The sequence below is a fragment of the Etheostoma spectabile genome, chromosome 19, assembly GCF_008692095.1.
Source record: "Etheostoma spectabile isolate EspeVRDwgs_2016 chromosome 19, UIUC_Espe_1.0, whole genome shotgun sequence".
Classification (NCBI taxonomy): Eukaryota; Metazoa; Chordata; class Actinopteri; order Perciformes; family Percidae; genus Etheostoma; species Etheostoma spectabile.
This window is the reverse complement of record NC_045751.1, coordinates 8,422,859-8,444,530: the sequence shown is the minus strand read 5'-3', so window position 1 is coordinate 8,444,530 and position 21,672 is coordinate 8,422,859. Positions and strand designations below refer to the sequence as shown.

The window sequence follows — 21,672 nt, the reverse complement described above, 5'->3', positions numbered from 1 at the left end:
GCAGCGCAGCGCTACAAATGACGTTAAAGTACGCCACAAATGATTAAATAAAATTACAAAGTAACCAAAAAAGGATAGATTGCACCAAGCATTTAGACCTCTGTTTTTTTCTATTTTTTGTTGTGCAAATCAAGCAAAAAGGTTGCATTAGGCGTCTTTATGGTTTAAAATAACGTTTATTTATTACAAAAGCTGATATGTGAAGACTCGGAGGGGGAGGGAGAGGAAACAGAAGCACGGGAGGAAGGAAAGGAGGAGGGGGACTGAGGACTTAATTATAACAGATTGGTGTGTGTGCGGTTTTGTTTGTGGCGAAAAGCCAAATTACATAATATTTTAATAATTTATCATATTTTAACCTAATTGCTTATTAAGATTTTTGCGTGGTTCGTTTTTACATGGTTCCTCAGCGGAAAAGGACTCTGTGGGGACATTATAAGAAAAGCAGCATATCGTAGTGGTGCGTGGCTCTCAGCAGGCGTGGAAAGAGTGCGTTATTGTTAGTTGACACTGATCATCATCATCATCATCTGGCCTGCTAAGAAGCGAAGCCGGGAGCTGGAGTTTGCACCAGAGGACTCACCATGGCGGTAAACCTGGACAAGGAAGCGTACTACCGCCGGATCAAGAGATTGTACGGCAATTGGAAGGTAAAATTGGGCGATACGAAACGTGTTGTTGAGTTAAATCGTATACTGTGGCTGTTGTTACGAGGAGAAAGGGGTATGCTGGAAGATACCTACCGCTAAGTTAGCCGCGTTTTTCTCCCGAGCGAGTTGAATGTTTTCGGCGAGAGCGGTCCGGTTTCCCTGCCTGCACCCAGCTCCGACAACTAGCTAGGCCTCAGTCTGCACGATTTGACTTGCTTTATTCCCCCTTTAACTCCTCTCCAGCTGGGCATGTTTGGAAGATGTTTCACCAGTCTTGTGTGAGACCAAACAGGCGAGCTAACTTATGTTAGCACACTTATCCCCCATTCACCACGTTTGCCACCAAGCTAACTTAATAGCCGAGCAGCTAAATGTGCAATAGACCAGTGTGGGCTAATATGACTACTAAATAGCATTAAAGTGATCACAGAACCCATTCACCATCCAGGTGTGCTTGACATTTGGCTGCCAGACTGTTAAATCTCACAGTTTACTTGCATTTGTAACGTTTACAATATGCTAATGTTAGCTGGCTAATTAGCATCAGAATAACGCCAGCATCTCTTGAACGTGCAGGATTCCTGCAGCTTCTGGAAATTACTTTTATCTGAAGTAGTTTGTTAAATAATTACTTTACGTAACATTGTGGCTACTTTATAACGTATTAAACTCATGTTTAGAAGTTGTAACTTGAGGTTTCTTGAGGAGTTGTCACTTGATATTACAGCACAATCACGCAGTCAGATGGTGCAGGTGTTGCCCTGAGTGTTATAAATCAACTTTCAGTGATGCTAACTCAACCAGCTAGCTGACTTCACTCACCACTGTTACTCATGCACCAACTGAAACTAGCACTCTTTGTCTACCAGAGTGCATTGCTGTGGGGCAGTACGGTTTGGAAATTAGTTTTCATGCATAACAAACCGTAAATGATGTGTAATTATATTATGTTTCCCAGAAAGGAGAAGATGAGTTTGGCAAAGTCGATGCCATTGTGGTGTCTGTCGGAGTGGACGAGGAAATTGTGTACGCCAAATCCACAGCCATACAGGTAAGTGCATACCCCAGCCATAGCAGCATGAATAGGTCATCCATCGGGGTAGGAGATGCATTCAGGCGGTGCATGCTATGATCTTTAAAGTTAATTTCTGTTCTATGCACAATACATTTATTTTGCATGCGTTATTACTACATTTTTATCTAGCTAACCATTTGTGGAAGCTGTGTGGGGACTTATTTGTGCTTTTTCTCACAATTTTGCTGTCTTGACTGTGACCGTATGACCATAAATTAGTGTGAATTTCACTGTAGCTAAAGCTAAATAGAACCACATGCATTTTAAAGGTTGTACAGGTTAATTACTCACAGTACATTGTTTTGTGTGTATGTGTTTTGGTTCAAATCCCCCAAATGAATTCCCCTTAATGCTTTTTTCTTTTCTTTTTTGTCTCCTCAGACATGGCTGTTTGGTTACGAGTTGACAGACACCATCATGGTGTTTTGCGACACCAAAATCATCTTCCTCGCCAGCAAGAAGAAGGTGGATTTCCTCAAACAGGTGGCTGTAACTAAAGGCAACGAGAACGCCAACGGGGTCCCGCCCATCACCCTGCTCACCAGAGAAAAGGTAACCTGTGTAAAGACAAGGAGGTAATGGCCGAATACACACTCGTTCTTTGTCCAATGATCTACACACAATTTAAAGGTGTGTGTGTGTGTGTGGTGATTCAGCAGGCAGTTTGCTTTTAGTGAACTCTTCTTTTATATAGGCCCTCATCCGAGTAAATCAAATTCTTCATTGCTATTTGTTCTCTCGCAGAATGAAAGCAACAAGGCTAACTTTGACAAGATGATCGAGGCAATCAGAGGCAGCAAAGAGGGCAAGGTGGTGGGAGTCTTCAGCAAGGACAAATTCCCTGGAGAGTACATGAAGAGCTGGAACGACACGATCACCGCTGAGGGGCTGGAGAAGGTAAAACACCATCCAAAAGGTCACTTGAAGTTGTTGTTTTTTATCTTTGGTGTCTTTGTCAACACCTCCCTTTTTTAACATTTCTTCCTGCTTGCAGGTAGACATCAGTGCCGTGGTTGCGTACACAATGGCGGTCAAGGAAGACGGCGAGCTGGGCCTGATGAAGAAGGCCGCAGCCATCACCAGCGAGGTTTACTCAAAGTTCTTCAAAGAGCGCGTCATGGAGATCGTTGATGCAGATGAGGTGAGGAGCAGGAACAATGGATTAATGTTAGGGAGCAATAGGTTGCGGTAACGCACCAATAAGGATGCCATCCGCTGTAAAGGGAAGTAGGGATTATTGTGTTTAAACGGTGGACAGACTAAAGTATGGCAAACCCTGCAGAATTATATGCGTTTGGGGTTTTGATGTTATTTTACCAGATATCACATTGTGGACATTTTTCGCCAGCTAACGACAGTTTTGCTACTGGGGAAGAAAGTATGAGCAGTTTTTGACAGGTGTCTCGTTCTGTATGTCTAGTTACTTTGTTCTGTCATGGGCAAATGATATTTCTGTCCACCGTTTTTAGAACTGTACTTCAGAGAACTATCTACGATTAAAACTAGATTGTGTAGGAGCCGACCGGGACTTCATGTTGCACCTCGTAAACTCTGGAATCTATACTCTGTCCACGAAGGTTGTTTGAAACGGAAATGTGCCATTTTGTCCCCCCCCTTTGTTGAAATGCATTTTTGTGTCATTACTTTCTTGCTTTTTTAAGAAAGCATTTTTAATGATCATGTGCAAAAGTCATATTAATATTCCATTCATGTCTACACAGGCAGATTAAAAAGATTCTATATAAAGAAAATGTTATCAAATTTTAATCAGCAACCAGTACCTCTGCAATGATTTTCAAGTTTAATTTATTGCAACATTTCTTAATACTTGGGCGCCAAAGTCATATATTCACATCTTGCGCCCAAACCAACAGAAAGTGCGTCACAGTAAGCTGGCAGAGTCGGTGGAGAAGGCCATCGAGGAGAAGAAGTACCTGGGTGGTGCAGATCCTTCCACAGTGGAGATGTGTTATCCTCCTATTATCCAGAGCGGAGGGAACTACAGCCTCAAGTTCAGCGTCGTCAGGTAACGCAACTCACCTTAGCAGAGGCACGGTGACATGCTTTTTTTTTTTTTTGTGGTTTAAAAAAAATAAGTAATTCTCTACTGCTAAGGTGGTCTCCTCATAAAATAAGGCTGTCTCCGCAGTAGAGAGATGTAAATAGTTTTAAAATTGGTGCTACGTGACCAGATAACACAGAGGAAAAAGGGCTGTGGCATTCACTTTGCTCCTGAGGTAGACAACCTACATCAGAATGCCACTGCGTCGCAGACCAATAAACACTCGTGCTGCTGGCGTAATGCGACCATGGCTGTATTGAGACAGAAAGCAATATGGCAGACGCTGGTAACAATCTTTTACAAAAGTTAAATAGTAAGCTAAAATGTTTCTGAAAATAATTCAGGAGAGAAATAGGCATGCAGTAACAGATTTTTGGTTTGCATTTGATTGGCACAGCTTAGTCGTGCGTTTTTAATCAGTTTGGTTTTTGAGAGAGAAGCGGGAGGAGAGTCTCACTCGAACCGCTTCTATACGTTTTGTGACCATATGCAGAAGTACAATCAGTAGTTCACGCAAAAGACCTCAAGCCAGCGAAAAGCTGTCAAATGAGCATAGACATCTGGGCGCCGGTGTGCATAGAGAGAAGTTGACCATAGTTAATTCACACATGTTACCCACATTGTTATGAACCTGGTTAAAAATCGGCAAAGTATCTTTTGAAGCTGTTGGTAATTTCATAGAAACTAGACTTTCTTTCTGTTCAGCCTGTTGGGGGGGGAAAATGCTCTTTAACTCATTTAGTTGTAACTGAATTTTCCTATTGTCCATGATTTAGCTGAATATTTTCTTGACCAATGGTTTGGTCTAATTAAATGTCATAAATTAGTAAATACATGTGCATCACAGTCTCCAAGGAGATATCTCCATATTGCGGTTTTTCCCCAACCAACAGTTTAAAACTCAATTATTATTTTAGAAAAAGACAAGCATAACCATTTCATGGTGGCAAATGTAAACTAGGGAATGTTTTACTTTTGCATGGACATTACTTAAATAAAATTATGGAATAATTGAAATAGTTGCAGAATATACATGTAATTTATTTATTTTTTAAGATAATTTTTTTTGGGGCGTTTTAATTTTAATAGTGCACATAGACTTGAAAGTGGAGAGAGAGCCCCCAGCAAAGGTCCACAGGTCAGACTACATGGGGTGCATGCTCTCCCGAGGGAGACGAAGGTTTCCCGGAACAATATTATTTTTGGCTGATCGACTAATTGGTTAATCCATTAATCACTTTCAGCCTCAAATTCTAACACACGATGGCTTGCTTTGTTTAAAGACTGTAGGCAGGGAAAAGGAGAGGGAGAAGATCAAATCATGCATTGTTTTTGTTTTTTCCCCCTCTGGTCATCATTTTAACACTCTTTTTTTTTTTGTTTTTGTTTTTTTGTTACAGTGACAAAAACCACATGCACTTCGGTGCCATCACGTGTGCCATGGGGATCCGCTACAAGTCGTACTGCTCCAACCTGGTGCGCACCCTCATGGTGGACCCCCCTCAGGAGATGCAGGACAATTACAACTTCCTGCTGCAGGTGGAGGAGGAGCTGCTCAAAGAGCTCAAACACGGTGGGTTCAGGAGCATGCTGAGAGTGTGGGAGCTTTAGGTACACATATTTTATACATTTTTTTTAACTGTAGCAAAAAAATACGCATCACAACTTCTAGGAGCCCAAAGATGTTTTATTCAAACAATAATGCAAAACTCAAAGATTAATTTAATACACAACAAAGAAAAGCATAAAATTTTTTAGAAGCTTAAAAAACAGCAAGTTTTTTTTTTTGCTTGAAAAAAAGACTAAAATGAGTAATTAGAAATTATGCTGATTTATTGTTTAGTACAACATAAATCAACTCATAGCCATAGAATAAAGCATTATGGACACTGGCCAGGGAAATGTTGGGCAGTTTTGTGTGTATTGCCATTTTATAAAACTTAACTTCTGCCACAGGTGTAAAAATCTGCGACGCCTACAACGCTGTTCTGGAGTACATGAAGAAAGAGAAATCGGAACTTGTAGCAAAGCTGACCAAAAACCTCGGGTGAGTGCACACAAAAGCCATGTTCTTTTATTCACTTGCATTTACACATTTGACTCATATTTTCATTTTTTGATCTTTAAAGCTTTGCAATGGGAATTGAGTTCAGAGAAGGCTCGTTGGTTTTGAACTCTAAAAACCAGTACAAACTGAAAAAAGGTGAGCGTTCAGCACATTCAGGCTCATGTCTATTCTCAAAAACTCGAACCTCTCGAAATAAGTCAAAATACACTAAGAAAAATACATTTTTAGTCATTTGGAATTAACCAAAGCTCGTGTGCGTCTCCTCCAGGCATGGTGCTGAGTATTAGTTTGGGTTTCGCTGACCTTGTGAATAAAGAGGCCAAGAAGGACGAGCAGAAAAAGTACGCCTTGTTTATCGGTGACACAATACAGATCAATGAGGTAAGATGCACGTACCCTACTGAGAATCCACAAAGACACTTGAATGCAACTTCTCCTTTTAGTTTGAGCTGTTCAGGGCTCTTGATTTATGTTCATAAAAAACCATTTGAAACCTTATCAGTATTTTGGTATGATTGACACTAAAAAACTGTTGACCTCAAAATTTATAAACCGTCTTTGTGTTTCTGTAACAGGAAGACGCTGCCACGGTACTCACACCAGTCAAGAAAAAGATAAAAAATGTGGGAATTTTCTTGAAGGTACGTGTCTTTCTGTCTTAACTATTCAAAGGTAACTGAAAAACTAAACGTAAATAAAGTTTGACTAAACTATACGTCCTTGATTTATAGCCCAGGGTGTCCGCGGGGTTTTAAAAAGTATTAAAAAGTGATAAATCAAAATTGTCAAATTTAAGGCCATTAAAAGTGTTAAATTTAGTCTCAGAGGTATATTTTTTTTTAAATTAGGTATTATTTTTTTCAGACTATCAGGTGTCCTATTCTGATTGAAATTCTATCCTGCGTTTGCGTTAGTCCGTTTAAATATGGGCTTTGGCGTGTCTGGGCACATAATCGTCTTTCGTCTCCGTCTATGTTTGATGCTGACGTCATATTCAGTGGTCGTTCGACATCTCTAGAACACTGAAGAAGTGGCTGGCTTACGTTTTATTTTAGACTTGCTTCAAGCCATATCTTACAACCATCGTCGTCTTTTAATGGGCAAATGCAAGTTTTCTGATAGCTGGGTGAACAACCCAGAGTTTAGGACTGGCTCAGCCTGTAGTAGGGTGGCATGGGCGCCACACCACACTGCGCGCGGAGGCTCTGTGGTGTCTGAAACACTGCAGTTAAACACCACTCATTTAACTCAAATAAAGGAATTTCAGAGCTGTTTAAAGAAATGCTTCCCGACTCCAGGGCTACAACTCTCACGCATTGGCCGTGAGACACACGCATTTGACTGGTTTCACACGCTCACACGCCACACCCCCGATTTCTCACGCTGTCGGTCAAATTTCTTAAAGATGAGTTTATCTATAGATCTACTTGTTGAGCCACTTATGATCGACTAGATGTGCTTTCAGAGACTGTGGGGGGTCAGGAGCGCTCCCTGTCTGCGGAATTTTCAAATTGTCGCAACTGAGAATTTTTTTTTACCTGAAATAAATATGTATGAGCTCTGAGTATCACAGACCCGTCCGTCGCTTCGTGTCCACTCTCTCTGTAAAAATAGAGGTGAGCAGCGCGACTGGTGGGCAGTGCCGCGTTGCATCCGTGCGTAGACCTCCAATAATGAGCAGCGTACAGCCTCCTCGTAACTTGTTTGTTTAAATGGGCCTCTGTGTCTGTCAGACGGTCTGAGTGAGATCCACCATATGAACGGAGCAATGACATGCACAGCAGACTATATTACAACTCTCCAAATCTCGGACAACAGAGATGGGAGGAGTTATATTTTGAATGTGCACAAAGTTGTAAACATGAGCAAAAATCTGATGATCTCTAAATATCTAAATGTAACTGTAAATAATTCATTCAATGTTTCATAAAATGAACAAAAAATATTTATTTTCCCAAAAAAGTAAATACGTAAGTGCTGCACAGAGGATGAGGGCCAAACATTACTGAGCCTTGGCACAAACGCTAAAGGATTAGAAATTATGTAAATCAGTGGTTCTCACTTCTTTAGAATTTCAGTGGTCTTAGTTGATCCCTCAACATTAATTTAACTTTGGGTCCCTGGTCCCTACACCAGGGACCCCTGGACCTGTTCACCACAGACCCAAATCTTCTCAGCTGTTGCTGACATATACTGTCTCTTCATGTGGTTCATTATGTTTGGCACATTGTCTGGGTCAGTTCTTATATCATGAAAGTTAATAATGTAAATGCTGAATGCCCTAATACCTGTTGATACTACAACAATGCAAAGGCTCTTAACCCTACAGTTTTGCACATATTATGCAAGACTTACATTTCTCAATTGTTTTGCACAAAACTCTCCAGAAAGTGCCATTTAATGGTTAATAAAAAATAAAAATAAAACTGGGGGGCATACCACTAGACCCTCCCCACTTTGGATCTCAGTTCTCAACTATCCATTCTCTTCATTGCACATTTATGTAGTTTGTTTTACTTTTATTTACTAAGTGAAATAAATATGTGCAAGATGTTGTTAATGTTATGTTGTCTCTAATCTATTCATTTCTGTATGTTATAATGTCAAAATCTGTGTAAATAATAGAAGGTCGCTGATTAACACTTGCAATTCATTGTCGTGATGGTTTTAAAAAAAATTCTGAAGGTAGTAAAAAAGGTATTAAAAAGTAGTAAATTTAACTAAAGGATTGCTGTACATACCCTGTAGCCGCAAACCTTTTTCTCTTTTTTGTGCTACTCAGAATGACGATGAGGAAGATGAGGAGGAAGACGGGGACGACGCCGAGGAGCTGCTCGGGAAGGGAGCTCGGAGTGCCGCCCTGCTCGCAGACCGAACCAGAGTAAGTGTGGTTGTAGGCGTGGGGGAATATGTGACTGGTGATCAGTGTTTATTTGACACCTTTACCGAGCAGTAATAACTAAGCGTGTGAATGTTTTTGTGCTCTACCAGCTACTTGGGAAGGTAAGTATTCAATGTTTTTGTCTAAAACCTCATCAGCTGAAAAATCCACTTACTTATGGGAAAAAGTCATACTTTTTTTAATTTTTTTTTGAGTGACTTGTTTTCTGTGTGTTTTTTTTTTTTTTTTTTCTGACCATCCAAAGCTGTGTAACACATGTCCGCACTTTGCATGTGTCATTTTTTTTTTTTTTTTCATCCTTTTTTTGTATGGTGTTTCTGTGTGATCGCTCAGTTGTGTTTTTTTTTTTGTTGTTGTTGAAACTCAGAATGAGATGACGGCGGAGGAGAAGAGGCGGGCCCACCAGAAGGAGTTGGCCAATCATTTGAACGAAGAAGCCAAGCGTCGTCTGACGGAGCAGAAAGGAGAGCAGCAGATTCAGAAGTGAGCGCAAATACTTACAAGTCATTCATTTTGTGCATGCATGGAAAAAAAAGTCTACAGGCATATTTCTGTCTCTAACTCGACTCGAAGGAAGAAGTGATATCCATCCTTTCAAACATAATGTTCCTTCTTGTCAACTAGTAGAGAACAGTACCTGAATTCCAATTTATCCAATGACATGTTGGACTTGGTACTATCCTTTTTATGGAGGGAAATCTTATTTTTAGAATTCAACTTAAAGAGCATGGCAGCAGCGAATAACGATGTATCCGATGCACGTAATGCAACAGGTTAGTTTTGACCAGATTTGGTTGAGTTGTGAGTAGGCCCGCACGATTCCACGGGAAAAATATTAATCATGCTTGTTTTAGCTTAGAATTGATGTTGTGATACTCTAGATTGAGATTTTATAACCATTAATTGTGCAGGCCTAGTTGTGAGCTTATTTTTGGTTTATATATCGGATGATAAAAAGAGCTGAAGTTCACTCAATTAATCCCTGGAGTTCCTCATAATGGCGAGGAATCGATAACTCACGCCCATCCCTAAAATGTTGGTGTCTCACTGGGTGGACACGCAAATAATTTTACACTTCTTAATATTGCGAGATGGGGCGTGGTCTAGGCCGAGGTCTCTGCTCTCTGAGTGCCCTTCTAGTTCCATGCAATGTGTATTTAACAGTTCTATACAACCTTCTTGATTTGTCATTTGCAAGTTAAGATGTGTTTTTTGTTGTTGCATTTTTCAGCTGGCAATACTTGAAATGAGGGGGGAAGAGTATATGTAGTGTGTCACATTGACACAGAATAAAAAAAACCTTGAAGTGTGGGGAAGGCAAAATTGCAGTTTAGCTCTGTGTTTGCTTGGAGGTACAATTGTGGGATTCTTTTTTTTTTTTTTAGGTTGTACATTAATAAAAAGGATCACAGTAAAAGATTTGTGAATCATTCTAATGGGTTTACACCACCACTGATAATTATTCTGGACTTCTTAAAATATGCCCAAATACAGCAGTAAGTAATACAGACCCAAGGATTCCCACATGTAATGCCGTTTCTGGTCATTAATTGAGTTCCACTTTCTTTCCTCTCCAGGGCCAGAAAATCCAACGTGTCCTATAAGAACGTCTCTCAGATGCCCAGAGAAAAGGACATCAGAGAAATGAAGATCTTCATCGACAAGAAGTACGAGACCGTCGTCATGCCCGTTTTTGGTATCGCCACACCGTTCCACATCGCCACCATCAAGGTACACTGAGGTTATCCTCAACTGTCCACCAGCTTTTTTTTTTAATTCCCCGACAATCTGTCATATTGGCTGATGGTTTTGACTTTTCTTGCCTGTGCAGAACATCAGTATGTCTGTAGAAGGAGACTACACCTACCTGAGGATCAACTTCTTCGTCCCCGGCAGCTCTCTAGGACGACAGGAGGGAAATATCTTCCCCAACCCTGACGCCACATTTGTCAAAGAAATGTGAGTCTATTAACTGTTTTTAAAATGATGAAGGAATATTTTCAGAATTTAAAGTTAAGTTTGAATTGGCAACTAGATGGATGCAGAGACACTGAATGTTTTCAAAATGTTGCCTGACAAAAGTTACGTCTTTATCTTGTCATCTATTGTTTTAAATGGCATTTGACTGGCGATGGCACAGGACTGAAATCCAGTTCTAAATTATTGAGAAGGTTTTGAACGTGACTCAAAAAGCATTTTCATAACCCCTTCGTATCAGTAACGACTACTTAAACTGCCTTATTGGTGTTTTCCTTCAGCACGTACCGAGCGTCCAACCTCAAAGCTCCTGGCGACACGTCGGTGCCCTCCACCAACCTGCAGAACGCTTTCCGTATCATCAAGGAGGTACAGAAGCGCTACAAGACGCGAGAGGCCGAGGAGAAGGAGAAGGAGGGCATCGTCAAGCAGGACTCGCTGGTCATCAACCTCAACCGCAGCAACCCCAAGCTCAAAGACCTCTACATCAGACCCAACATTGCACAGAAGAGGATGCAGGGCTCACTGGAGGCCCACACTAATGGTGAGAAAGCTGTTCTTGGGATAAATAGTCTGGTAAAGGTGACGGACAACATGATGCCTCAAGCTCCATACCGTTTTCATTTAAAAAAATAAAACCCTCTCCCTGCGCAGGTTTTCGTTTCACATCGGTCCGCGGCGACAAAGTGGACATACTTTACAACAACATCAAACACGCCATCTTCCAGCCGTGTGACGGGGAGATGATCATTGTACTGCACTTCCACCTCAAGGTAACTTCATCGTGTGTGTGTGTATTGTCTTCCATGTGGTATTAAAAATATCAACTATGAAAATGCAGCATCTCTGCAAAGACTAAACTAAATTACCTGATTAATGCAACTTTATCACGTCTCCCGGGCCATTTTCCACCGCAGAAAGCTGCTGCCTGCTAAAGCTAATCTAGTATTATATAGTGTATATATAGACCAGGGCCAGGCCAGCTAAGCGGCGGCTTTCTCCCTTTGCGACCCTCTGTCTCTTGTACCTACACCACCGCTTTTCTAGTCTTAACGACTACTCAAAACGCTTTTACATAGTTTAGTCAAAGAAGCTGCCTCCTGCTCATCAGATAAAGACTCACACTATGATGGCGGGGCATCTGAAGTAATTCAGGGTTTAGTGTCTTGCCCAAGGACACCAAAATGCATGGTTTCTGCAGAGGCTCACAAAGTTCAAATGATCTACGGTATATTAGGGCTGCACAATATATATCTTTTTTTTTGTTTATTGCCATCGCAATATCAACTGCCGCAATAAACTCAGCGCAAAAGGATGCGACATGACAGCATAAACATTTAGAGATTTTTTTTTGTTAGTTGAAAACACAATCTCAGTAGAAAGCTGCAACTTTTTTATAAAATGTTTTTGTGTGTTGCCTTTATGTTCACTTTAATGTTCAATAAAATGATGATATATATATTTTTTTTTATTTTTTATATTCAACAAGTAGTTTGTTTATTATAAGTTATATTGTTGTGGTGATATTCAACATCGTTATTGTATATTTTTTTTCTCATATGGTGCAGTCTTAATCCACAGTAAATGTTCTTCCATAATGGCAAAACGGAACTAGTGCAACTTTAAGATTAAGGTTTTGTCCCATCACACTTCTCCTCCAGAACGCCATCATGTTCGGTAAGAGACGCCACACAGACGTCCAGTTCTACACCGAGGTCGGGGAGATCACCACGGACTTGGGGAAACACCAACACATGCACGACCGAGACGACCTGTACGCCGAGCAGATGGAGCGGGAGATGAGGCACAAGCTCAAGTCGGCCTTCAAGAACTTCATCGAGAAGGTGGAGACGCTGACTAAAGAGCAGCTGGAGTTCGAGGTGCCCTTCAGAGACCTCGGGTGAGTAAATCGGGTCGAGTGTGCTTTTTGAGCGACACGGCTGTAAATAAGAGAAATAGGGGCAAGGTGACGGGTTGTCTTGGCTCTTTGTTTGTAGGTTCCAGGGCGCCCCCTACAGGAGTACCTGTCTGCTACAACCCACGTCAGGTTCCCTTGTCAATACCACTGAATGGGTGAGTGAGTGGGCACACTTTATCTCAAACCTGGTCATACTGCTACACAATTCACCTCATTAACCTTTAAAACTCTTCTGGATATGGTTCAGATACTGTGCACTAAATATAGTTAAAAAGGTGTATAGCTACACGACATCTTCTGTACAGTTTGATCTTTTATCAACAAAATATGATCATCTGGGGGTTTAAGAAGTATGAAATGTGTGTTTTTTTTGTGTTCAACATTTTTTAAGCTAACCCAAAACATTTGTCTTAGCCGCCGTTTGTGGTGACTCTGGACGAGGTGGAGTTGGTGCACTTTGAGCGCGTGCAGTTCCACCTGAAGAACTTCGACGTGGTCATCGTCTATAAGGACTACAGCAAGAAGGTCACCATGATCAACGCCGTGCCAGTCAACTCCCTCGACCCCATCAAGGAGTGGCTCAAGTAGGTTCTCTATAATCGACAAAGGCAAAAGTAAATAAAGTGTTGTTTGGATTGAAAGTCTTAAGTGACCTCTAATTATTGACCGCTTCTTTACAAATCCAGCCAGAACGTCGCACATATCTCTATATTAACACGTTTCCTCTCGCTCAGCTCGTGTGACATCAAGTACACAGAGGGAGTCCAGTCCCTGAATTGGACCAAGATCATGAAGACCATCGTCGATGATCCCGAGGGCTTCTTTGAGCAGGGAGGCTGGTCTTTCTTGGACCCAGAGAGCGAGGTACGTTCAGCACAGTGGACCAAAAAATGCAGTGGAAACAAATGGCTCAAAGTTTTGGGTAATTATCAATTTCTTACACAGAAAGTAATGGTGCGTATCAGTTTTTCCTCTTTATGTTCCTGTTTAACACTTTTCTTTCTTTTCTGTTCATACCTTTTTTTCTTTTCTTTTTTTTTTTTGTAACTTGTGTATTTTTTGTGACTGCATCCCTCTTACTGTGTCTTGGTCTGGTTTCAGGGAAGTTGTGCCGAGGAAGATTCAGAGTCAGAAATGGAGGATGAAACGTTCAACCCGTCTGCAAGTGAAGAGGAGGAGGAAGAGGAAGACAGTGATGAGGACTACAGCTCGGAGACGGAGGATTCTAGTACGATTTTTTTTTAGTTTTCTTTTTGCGACACCTGTGATGGACGCACAACTTCAACCCTAGCTGAAACTGTTGTACTTTTGGGATGGATTGACTACAGGGCGGTTCATAGTGACAGGTCTTCATTCAAATGAAAATGGCGTTAAATCAATGCTGGTAGAAACCTTCCCCGACACAATGTCCATAAGTGAATTTAAAAGTGCAATTCTTTCATTAGTTTTACTGTTTGCTGTGTTTTTGTAGATTACAGCGCGTCGGTTGGCAGCGAGGAGGAGAGCGGTAAAGACTGGGACGAGCTGGAGGAAGAAGCCAGGAGAGGTTTGTATCAAGACAGCGTTTTGTTTATTAATTTGTGATTAAATATCCTTGCAACTTCACTGCATTATATTTGTTTTGTGGTCTTCCAAAAATGAACATTTTAATTTAATAGGCTTAATGGGACGGGGTAATGATGCACACTTATAGACAACCTTTTCTCTGAAAGGCGTTCATGGTGTTTCACTGTGTTCACATGAAAAGTGATGAAAGTAGTTATGTAAAGATCACAAAGAGTTTCTAAGTTATAAAAATGTCAAATATGTCTCAGTGTCGAACAGTCTGCTGCACCAGTCCAGTTTCAATGCGCAGATTAACTGGTTTTAACAAACATGAAGTTTATGACATGTTGGATTCAGCAGGAATATTCATTTCTAAACACTACTTATGGCAGAACTTCCTTTTGTAATTTTACCTGAACGTCTTGATGAGACTGAGAGTAATACGTCTGATACTATCAAGACAAATATATATGTCTTGAGTCAAATGTATTGTTTTGGGAAGAAAAGAAAATTGTGTCTTTTGCCGTAGAGCAGTCAAGGCAGAACAGTGTAACACCAGTTACGGTTCTTTGACTTTGTTTTACGGCACATGCATGTACGTACGTGCGCACTCAAAGCAGTGTGCGATTGAGAAAGATATCGCTACGCTTGTTACTGTTAGTAGGTTACACTAAACCTCTTAGTAAATGCGTAGCCTATCAACATCCAGTCACCGGTCTACAGGCATACACATGTAGGAAGCGATATATTTCAATCTGGGCAGTCCATTCCCGTTGACAAACGAACAAAAGCTGTCAGTTTGTAGTCCTACTGTTTATCTTAGTTAGCCCTAAATCTTGAAATATGGGCATATTCTTGTAAATGTAACAGTTGGCTGAACTAACCATCCTCAGCTGGAGCTTTTATGGATGTATTATAAGACCAAAACAAACCAACAGGGCTGCTTAATATGCAGTGAATGACTCCATCTTTATGTTCAAGTCTTCATTCTTGATGATGATGCTGGTTGCATTCTGGCTCAAAATTTAATCGATGACCCCTGACCTAGGACTAGGAATAAATGATGTACATTTGCACAATGATGTGGTATTAGGTCTAGGCCCAATTTGTTTGGATTGGCATTGATGGAAATATGATGGTATATACACTCACTGACCACGATTTTGGGAATACCAGTTGTACCATGAAATAGTATTATTACAATTCCATACAATGTAGTTTTATTGTATTTTCTTTTTTTTAAGGTCATGTGATTTGTATCTGTATAATGTGTGGATAATAATCCTTATTTGTTCCACCTAATAAGAGCTGGGTTGTGCCACATACAGTAATTGCGTGAGTGACAGGATGTCCTTTTATTAATAGTACTCTAATAAAGTCATAAGGGGCACTGCGGTAAGTACAGGAAATGTGCCACTAGTAGATACTTTAGTACTTCAAAAACTGCAAGTGTGGGTATTGGGATATACTGTACATTAAGTTTCATCTTACTAATGTCCTCTAGAAAGGCTTTAAGTTGTACAGAATCATGTGTGAAGCAAAACTTAATCATTTACAAATCTAACTTTCCTGGGTTGATATAAAAATGTTAACTATTGTATTGGGGGTACGTAGGAATGCTGGTACCATGTAAAAAGGGCCTGCGAAAGATAGTTGAGCTAATTGTATCCTTTCCCATTGCCGGTAGCCTAGTTAAAAAAATTAAAAAAGACGGCACTCTCACGTGCTCCACCACACACAAACTGCTTGGGCGGAGACGGCATCGCACAAGGCCAAAAATTGAGTATGTACCTGGGTGTCGTGTTTCCATCACTGCTGACGGTAGCTGGAGCCGAGAAATGCCCCTGCCTACTGCAGTCATTGTTCCTGGGAGGGAACGCCGATTGTAACCTTTTCCATTGCAAGCAAAAGCCAGATGTTAGTGGTTGTAGGTTGAATTTTTCCTTTTTTTGGGGGGGGGGGGGTGTCAGAGGGGAAGTGGTAGTAATGTCCTCATGCAATACCTTGAATTTTCTTTTTCTTTTTTTATGTTAACTATGTCATTTGCTTTTTAGCTGACAAAGAGAGCCACTATGAGGACGAGGACACCTCAGCCGTCAACAACAGCAGCAGCAGCAACAACAAGAAGAGAAAGGTCCGGCCGTCAGCCTCCCGCAGCGGCCCCAGCAAGAAGAAGCGACGGTCCTAAATGTTTCTAACACACACACACACACTGCCAAACCTAGTTGACCCTTCCTTCCCCAACTTGCTCTTTTGACTCAAACACTTAACACACACGCTCAGACACATGTGTATATAGACGTAGACGCCCCTTGTTTTCATGTTGGTCAGTGGAGTGTCATGTTGAAATGGTAAGAAAGAACCAGCATGACAGTCTCACACACTTCATTAGTTTTCTTTTATTTTTCCCTCTTCATTCCTTCCTCATTCTTTTGTTCCCCCTCCCATTTCCATCCATCCATCAGGGTTTCATGTTTGTGTGTCTGTGTGTGCGCATGTGTTGAAATGGGTTTTTATTGCAAGCATTGTTTATTTTCTGTTTAAAAAAGACAAGTTTCTTCTTATGGATAATAAAAGAAAAGGCTTGACATATCCTCTGCCAAGTGTTTTTATATATAAACTGAGAAACTCTTCTCCATCTCCTTGTCTGTTTTCTTCAGTGTTTTAAGTTGTAGTAATATGATTGAGCGTATTTGTTGAGGGGTGCAGATACATTTTCTGATTTCTTTTTTTTTTAAACGGGGTTTGTAAACTTGTGCACTCATACACAGCATCTCCCTCTCACTTCTCTCTGTTCCCTTCTTTTGTTTCTCAGTAGATTTGTTGTTGTACTGCACATTCTAAAAAATCCTGTTTTGTTTTTGTAATAAAATTAAAAGGAACTGTAGTTTGATTTGAATGTTCTGTTTTTCTTCTAGAAGCTGTGACATACTTCTGTCTGCACGTTCAGAAACTTTATTCTCGGGCATATAATGTTACAGTACATGTTTCAAACCCACCTTGACAGGAACGTAGATCAACCAAAACAACTTGTTGGATGGGCCACGCAGCACCCTTTTTTCTTTTCGCTTTAAATGCGTGTGAGAAAATGTTGGCTCAGACGCTTCCTTCTGTGTATTGATGCAGTTCCTATATGATACTGCTCACAATCAGGTCTGTTGATTATCTTGAGTAACCATGATCTCTAAAAAGAAACCTTGCTATTCTTACAGAGTGCTCTCTAGCTCAGTATATTCAAGAGAAGGCAGACGTCTCTACAGCTGTCGTCTCCCAACACTGGGCAACGTGCACCAACAATCTGGAGTGATGAATAGCAACTCCAAGTTTTAAATACATTTATTTTTGATTTTTATGGAAGAAGAAAACATTTTAGTGGAGGCAAGCTTTATGTTTAACTCCTCTTGACTAACAAACTTGAGTGTCAAGTGACGGAGAAAGCACGTCCTAAGGAAAAAGTTGTCTCGGGACAAGGTCTTGAGACCTACTACAGGCAAGTGGCCATTATGTAATATTTTGCTTAAATTTAATTGTAACAAAATGTATTTCTCTGTCCTTTATGATTGAGTTTGATTATTTTCAACATTTGTATCTATCTGCAAAGCATTCTTAGCATATCTATTACTCAATCCATACATGTTTCAAGAGACTTCAGATTATCAGCAAATAAAGAATATTGTGGAGTACTGATAGAGGGTGAAATAATTTACAGTATACAGTATAGCTTGTAAAGACCTGTGATTTTATTTGGACATTTAAACAAGTGGGATTTTTGGATCTATTATTTTTGTAAAAGTAGCAATACATAAGTAAAAACACATGTAAAAGTTATACTTTTAAAATCTTAAGGAAAAGTACATAAGTATAATGCACTTGTAAAAATGCTAAAAATGCAGAAAAAGTATTACTACTGATGCATACAGTACATGTTTAAGTAGAATTGTACATTTACATTTTAAATACTTCATGTAATTTAGTTGTCCATTCTAATAATACATTTTTTATGGTAAGTCATGGTTTTGTATGTAAACATTTGATCTGCAAAGCAACTATATGTGTCTAAGACTGGTGGAGTAAAAAACTCTCCCTCTGAAATTTAGAGGTGTAAAGTAGAAGGAACATTCTTCAAATACATTGGCTCATATTGTGCTTAATTACTGTACTTGAGTAAATAGACCCACATACCCCCACTGCATGGGGCTTTTGTACATCATGAGAATTAGAATTGGAAACGTGTTCCCTTTTTATACACTTAGTGTCTGATAAATGTAAACATTTGTGTTGCAGGAAAACAAAAGTGTAAAGAAAGCTGACAAGACATGAAGGGCAGCCTGTCTGTCCTCGTGTTCCTCACCGGTAAATATATCTTGTGTCTTTAACATATAGTTTGCAATTCTTTTGACTTGCGGAACCTGCAGGGCAGCGTCTGTTAGTAATGACCTTTTAGGTAGAGAAAGTGGTTTTTAACCTTTTTGAGTAACAGCACCCAGACCATAACAATTTCTACTTTTAGGTTGTAGCCTAATCATGGACATGTTTAGCATTTTTTAACAATAAAGTGATTATTCCTTGCTTGTTAGTTGCAGCCTTATAAGATGCTCCACATGACTTTCTTGTGGTAGTTCAGGACATCTTATGGCTTCATGTTTTCTGTATCTCCACTGTGCTCAATTTTACAATTTGTCTTGTCTTTCTGTAAGTGAAATACAAAAGTTGCAGTAACAGTGACAGTCAAAAAACAAAAACTCTAATTTCCTTTCTTGCAGTTAGCTAGATTAGATATTAATGCAACACTCCCACCTGTAGGGTAACATGAAATACAGTGGGTACGGAAAGTATTCAGACCCCTTTAAATTTTTCACTCTTTGTTTCATTGCAGCCATTTTCCAAAAATCAAAAAAGTTCATTTTATTTCTCAGTAATGTACACTCAGCACCCCATCTTGGACAGAAAAAAACAGAAATGTAGAAATTTTTGCAAATTTATTAAAAAAGAAAAACTGAAATATCACATGGTCATAAGTATTCAGACCCTTTGCCGTGACCCTCATATGTAACTCAGGTGCTGTCTATTTCTTCTGATCATCCTTGAGATGGTTCTACACCTTCATTGGAGTCCAGCTGTGTTTGATTATACTGATTGGACTTGATTAGGAAAGCCACACACCTGTCTATATAAGACCTTACAGCTCACAGTGCATGTCAGAGCAAATGACAATCATGAGGTCAAAGGAACTGCCTGAAGAGCTCAGAGACAGAATTGTGGCAGGGCACAGATCTGGTCAAGGTTACAAAAAAATTTCTGCTGCACTTAAGGTTCCTAAGAGCACAGTGGCCTCCATAATCCTCAAATGGAAGACGTTTGGGACGACCAGAACCCTTCCTAGAGCTGGCCGTCCGGCCAAACTGAGCTATCGGGGGAGAAGAGCCTTGGTGAGAGAGGCAAAGAAGAACCCAATGGTCACTGTGGCTGAGCTCCAGAGATGCAGTCGGGAGATGGAGAAAGTTGTAGTAAGTCAACCATCACTGCAGCAATCCACCAGTCGGGGCTTTATGGCAGAGTGGCCCGACGGAAGCCTCTCCTCAGTGCAAGACACATGAAAGCCCGCATGGAGTTTGCTAAAAAACACCTGAAGGACTCCAAGATGGTGATAAATAAAATCCTCTGGTCTGATGAGACCAAGATAGAACTTTTTGGCCTTAATTCTAAGCGGTATGTGTGGAGAAAACCAGGCACTGCTCATCACCTGTCCAATACAGTCTCAACAGTGAAGCATGGTGGTGGCAGCATCATGCTGTGGGGTGTTTTTCAGCTGCAGGGACAGGACGACTGGTTGCAATCGAGGGAAAGATGAATGCGGCCAAGTACAGGGATATCCTGGACGAAAACCTTTTCCAGAGTGCTCTGGACCTCAGACTGGGCCGAAGGTTTACCTTCCAACAAGACATTGACCCTAAGCACACCGCTAAAATAACGAAGGAGTGGCTTCACAACAACTCCGTGGCTGTTCTTGAATGGCCCAGCCAGAGCCCTGACTTAAACCCAATTGAGCATCTCTGGAGAGACCTGAAAATGACTGTCCACCAACGTTTACCATCCAACCTGACAGAACTGGAGAGGATCTGCAAGGAGGAATGGCAGAGGATACCCAAATCCAGATGTGAAAAACTTGTTGCATCTTTCCCAAAACGACTCATGGCTGTATTAGATCAAAAGGGTGCTTCTACTAAATACTGAACAAAGGGTCTGAATACTTATGACCATGTGATATTTCAGTTTTTGTTTTTTAATAAATATGCAAAAATTTCTAAATTTCTGTTTTTTTCTGTCAAGATGGGTTGCTGAGTGTACATTACTGAGAAATAAAATGAACTTTTTTGATTTTTGGAAAAAGGCTGCAATGAAACAAAGAGTGAAAAATTTAAAGGGGTCTGAATACTTTCCGTACCCACTGTATGTAACAGCTATCTTAGATTGGCATAAAGAGTGCAACCGGCTAGCATGGCTCTGTTGTGTTTTGGTTGCATAAGAAAGTTTGCTTAACGTTGTGGGAACGTTCCCCTAATGTTCTCCTAATGTTCCCTTAACGTTGCAACCTGTAGAGAACGGTCCCCGTTAGAGGTGTTTTTTGTTGCATGTTTTTGGGGTTTATGTGTTGTTGTTTTTTACTTTGCGCCACTTCTCTGCATCATTTTTTTCATAATGGAGGCATTCAGCCAAATCATTTCCTAAAACTACTTAGGTAGAGGTTAAAGTGCATGTAGTGTGTTTTCTCAAAATGTTGAACTCTTTGGATCTTCATTCTGCCAAACTATTATGTTTAGATTAATATATTTCAAGTTAATTTGGGTTTCTTACACATGCAAAAACCATTCGACCAATTACTTGTACAGTTTTTGAAGAGTGTGTGTCAAAGCTTCCAGGTATGAATGGGTGAACGTGACAGGTCGTCGTTGCAAATAAGAATTTGTTCTCAATCGACTTACCTGGATAAATAAAGGTTTAAAAAAAAGTCTGTTTAAAAAGTGAAGTGAGTCATGTTTACTGACACTATGACAGAGGGGTTGATTATGGGTCAAATAAAGCATTAAATAAAATATTGCTCTAACTTTCCTATCATAACGTGTCAGCTGATTGTCACAGCCTTCAACAAAACCTTATGATAGTTTTCTATCATTCACATCATATGACCCCTTATATTAAAGTTGAAATACATCATACAGCTTAAGAGGGTAAGTGAGGTGAAATGAATGATTAAATGGATTGCTTTTTTGGGTCTCATCTGACCAGCTTTAAGAACACATTTTCACTCAACACTTTAATTCAGGGGTCTTCAACAGGGGGTCCGCGACCCCTAGGGGGTCCGCGGAGGTACTGCATGGGGGTCGCGAAAGTTTTGGTTGATTAGACTTTTTTTTTTTATATCCCCCCCCCCCCTGCAATTTTTTCCACTAATTGAAATGTCTTTAAATACACAT

The 21,672-nt window shown here is 40.4% G+C and overlaps 1 protein-coding gene across 2 annotated transcripts; it reads left to right on the top strand.

Moving 5' to 3' along the window:
- The first annotated feature begins 250 nt into the window (after positions 1-250).
- On the top strand, positions 251-17,045 carry supt16h (SPT16 homolog, facilitates chromatin remodeling subunit). 2 transcript variants are annotated; one of them, XM_032543976.1, is made up of 25 exons: positions 251-650; positions 1,609-1,701; positions 2,107-2,277; positions 2,470-2,622; positions 2,720-2,866; positions 3,600-3,751; positions 5,188-5,360; positions 5,744-5,834; positions 5,917-5,990; positions 6,124-6,236; positions 6,431-6,496; positions 8,638-8,736; positions 8,847-8,858; positions 9,125-9,240; positions 10,335-10,488; positions 10,589-10,716; positions 11,016-11,278; positions 11,389-11,507; positions 12,396-12,634; positions 12,732-12,807; positions 13,067-13,236; positions 13,387-13,516; positions 13,754-13,880; positions 14,124-14,198; positions 16,252-17,045. In XM_032543976.1, the coding sequence occupies exons 1-25, from the start codon at positions 585-587 to the stop codon at positions 16,383-16,385; spliced, it is 3,141 nt and encodes a 1,046-aa protein (XP_032399867.1). In that variant the 5' UTR covers positions 251-584; the 3' UTR covers positions 16,386-17,045. The 2 variants fall into 2 exon arrangements, with proteins under 2 accessions (XP_032399867.1, XP_032399868.1); XM_032543977.1 differs by lacking the exon at positions 8,847-8,858.
- The last annotated feature ends 4,627 nt before the right edge of the window (positions 17,046-21,672 follow it).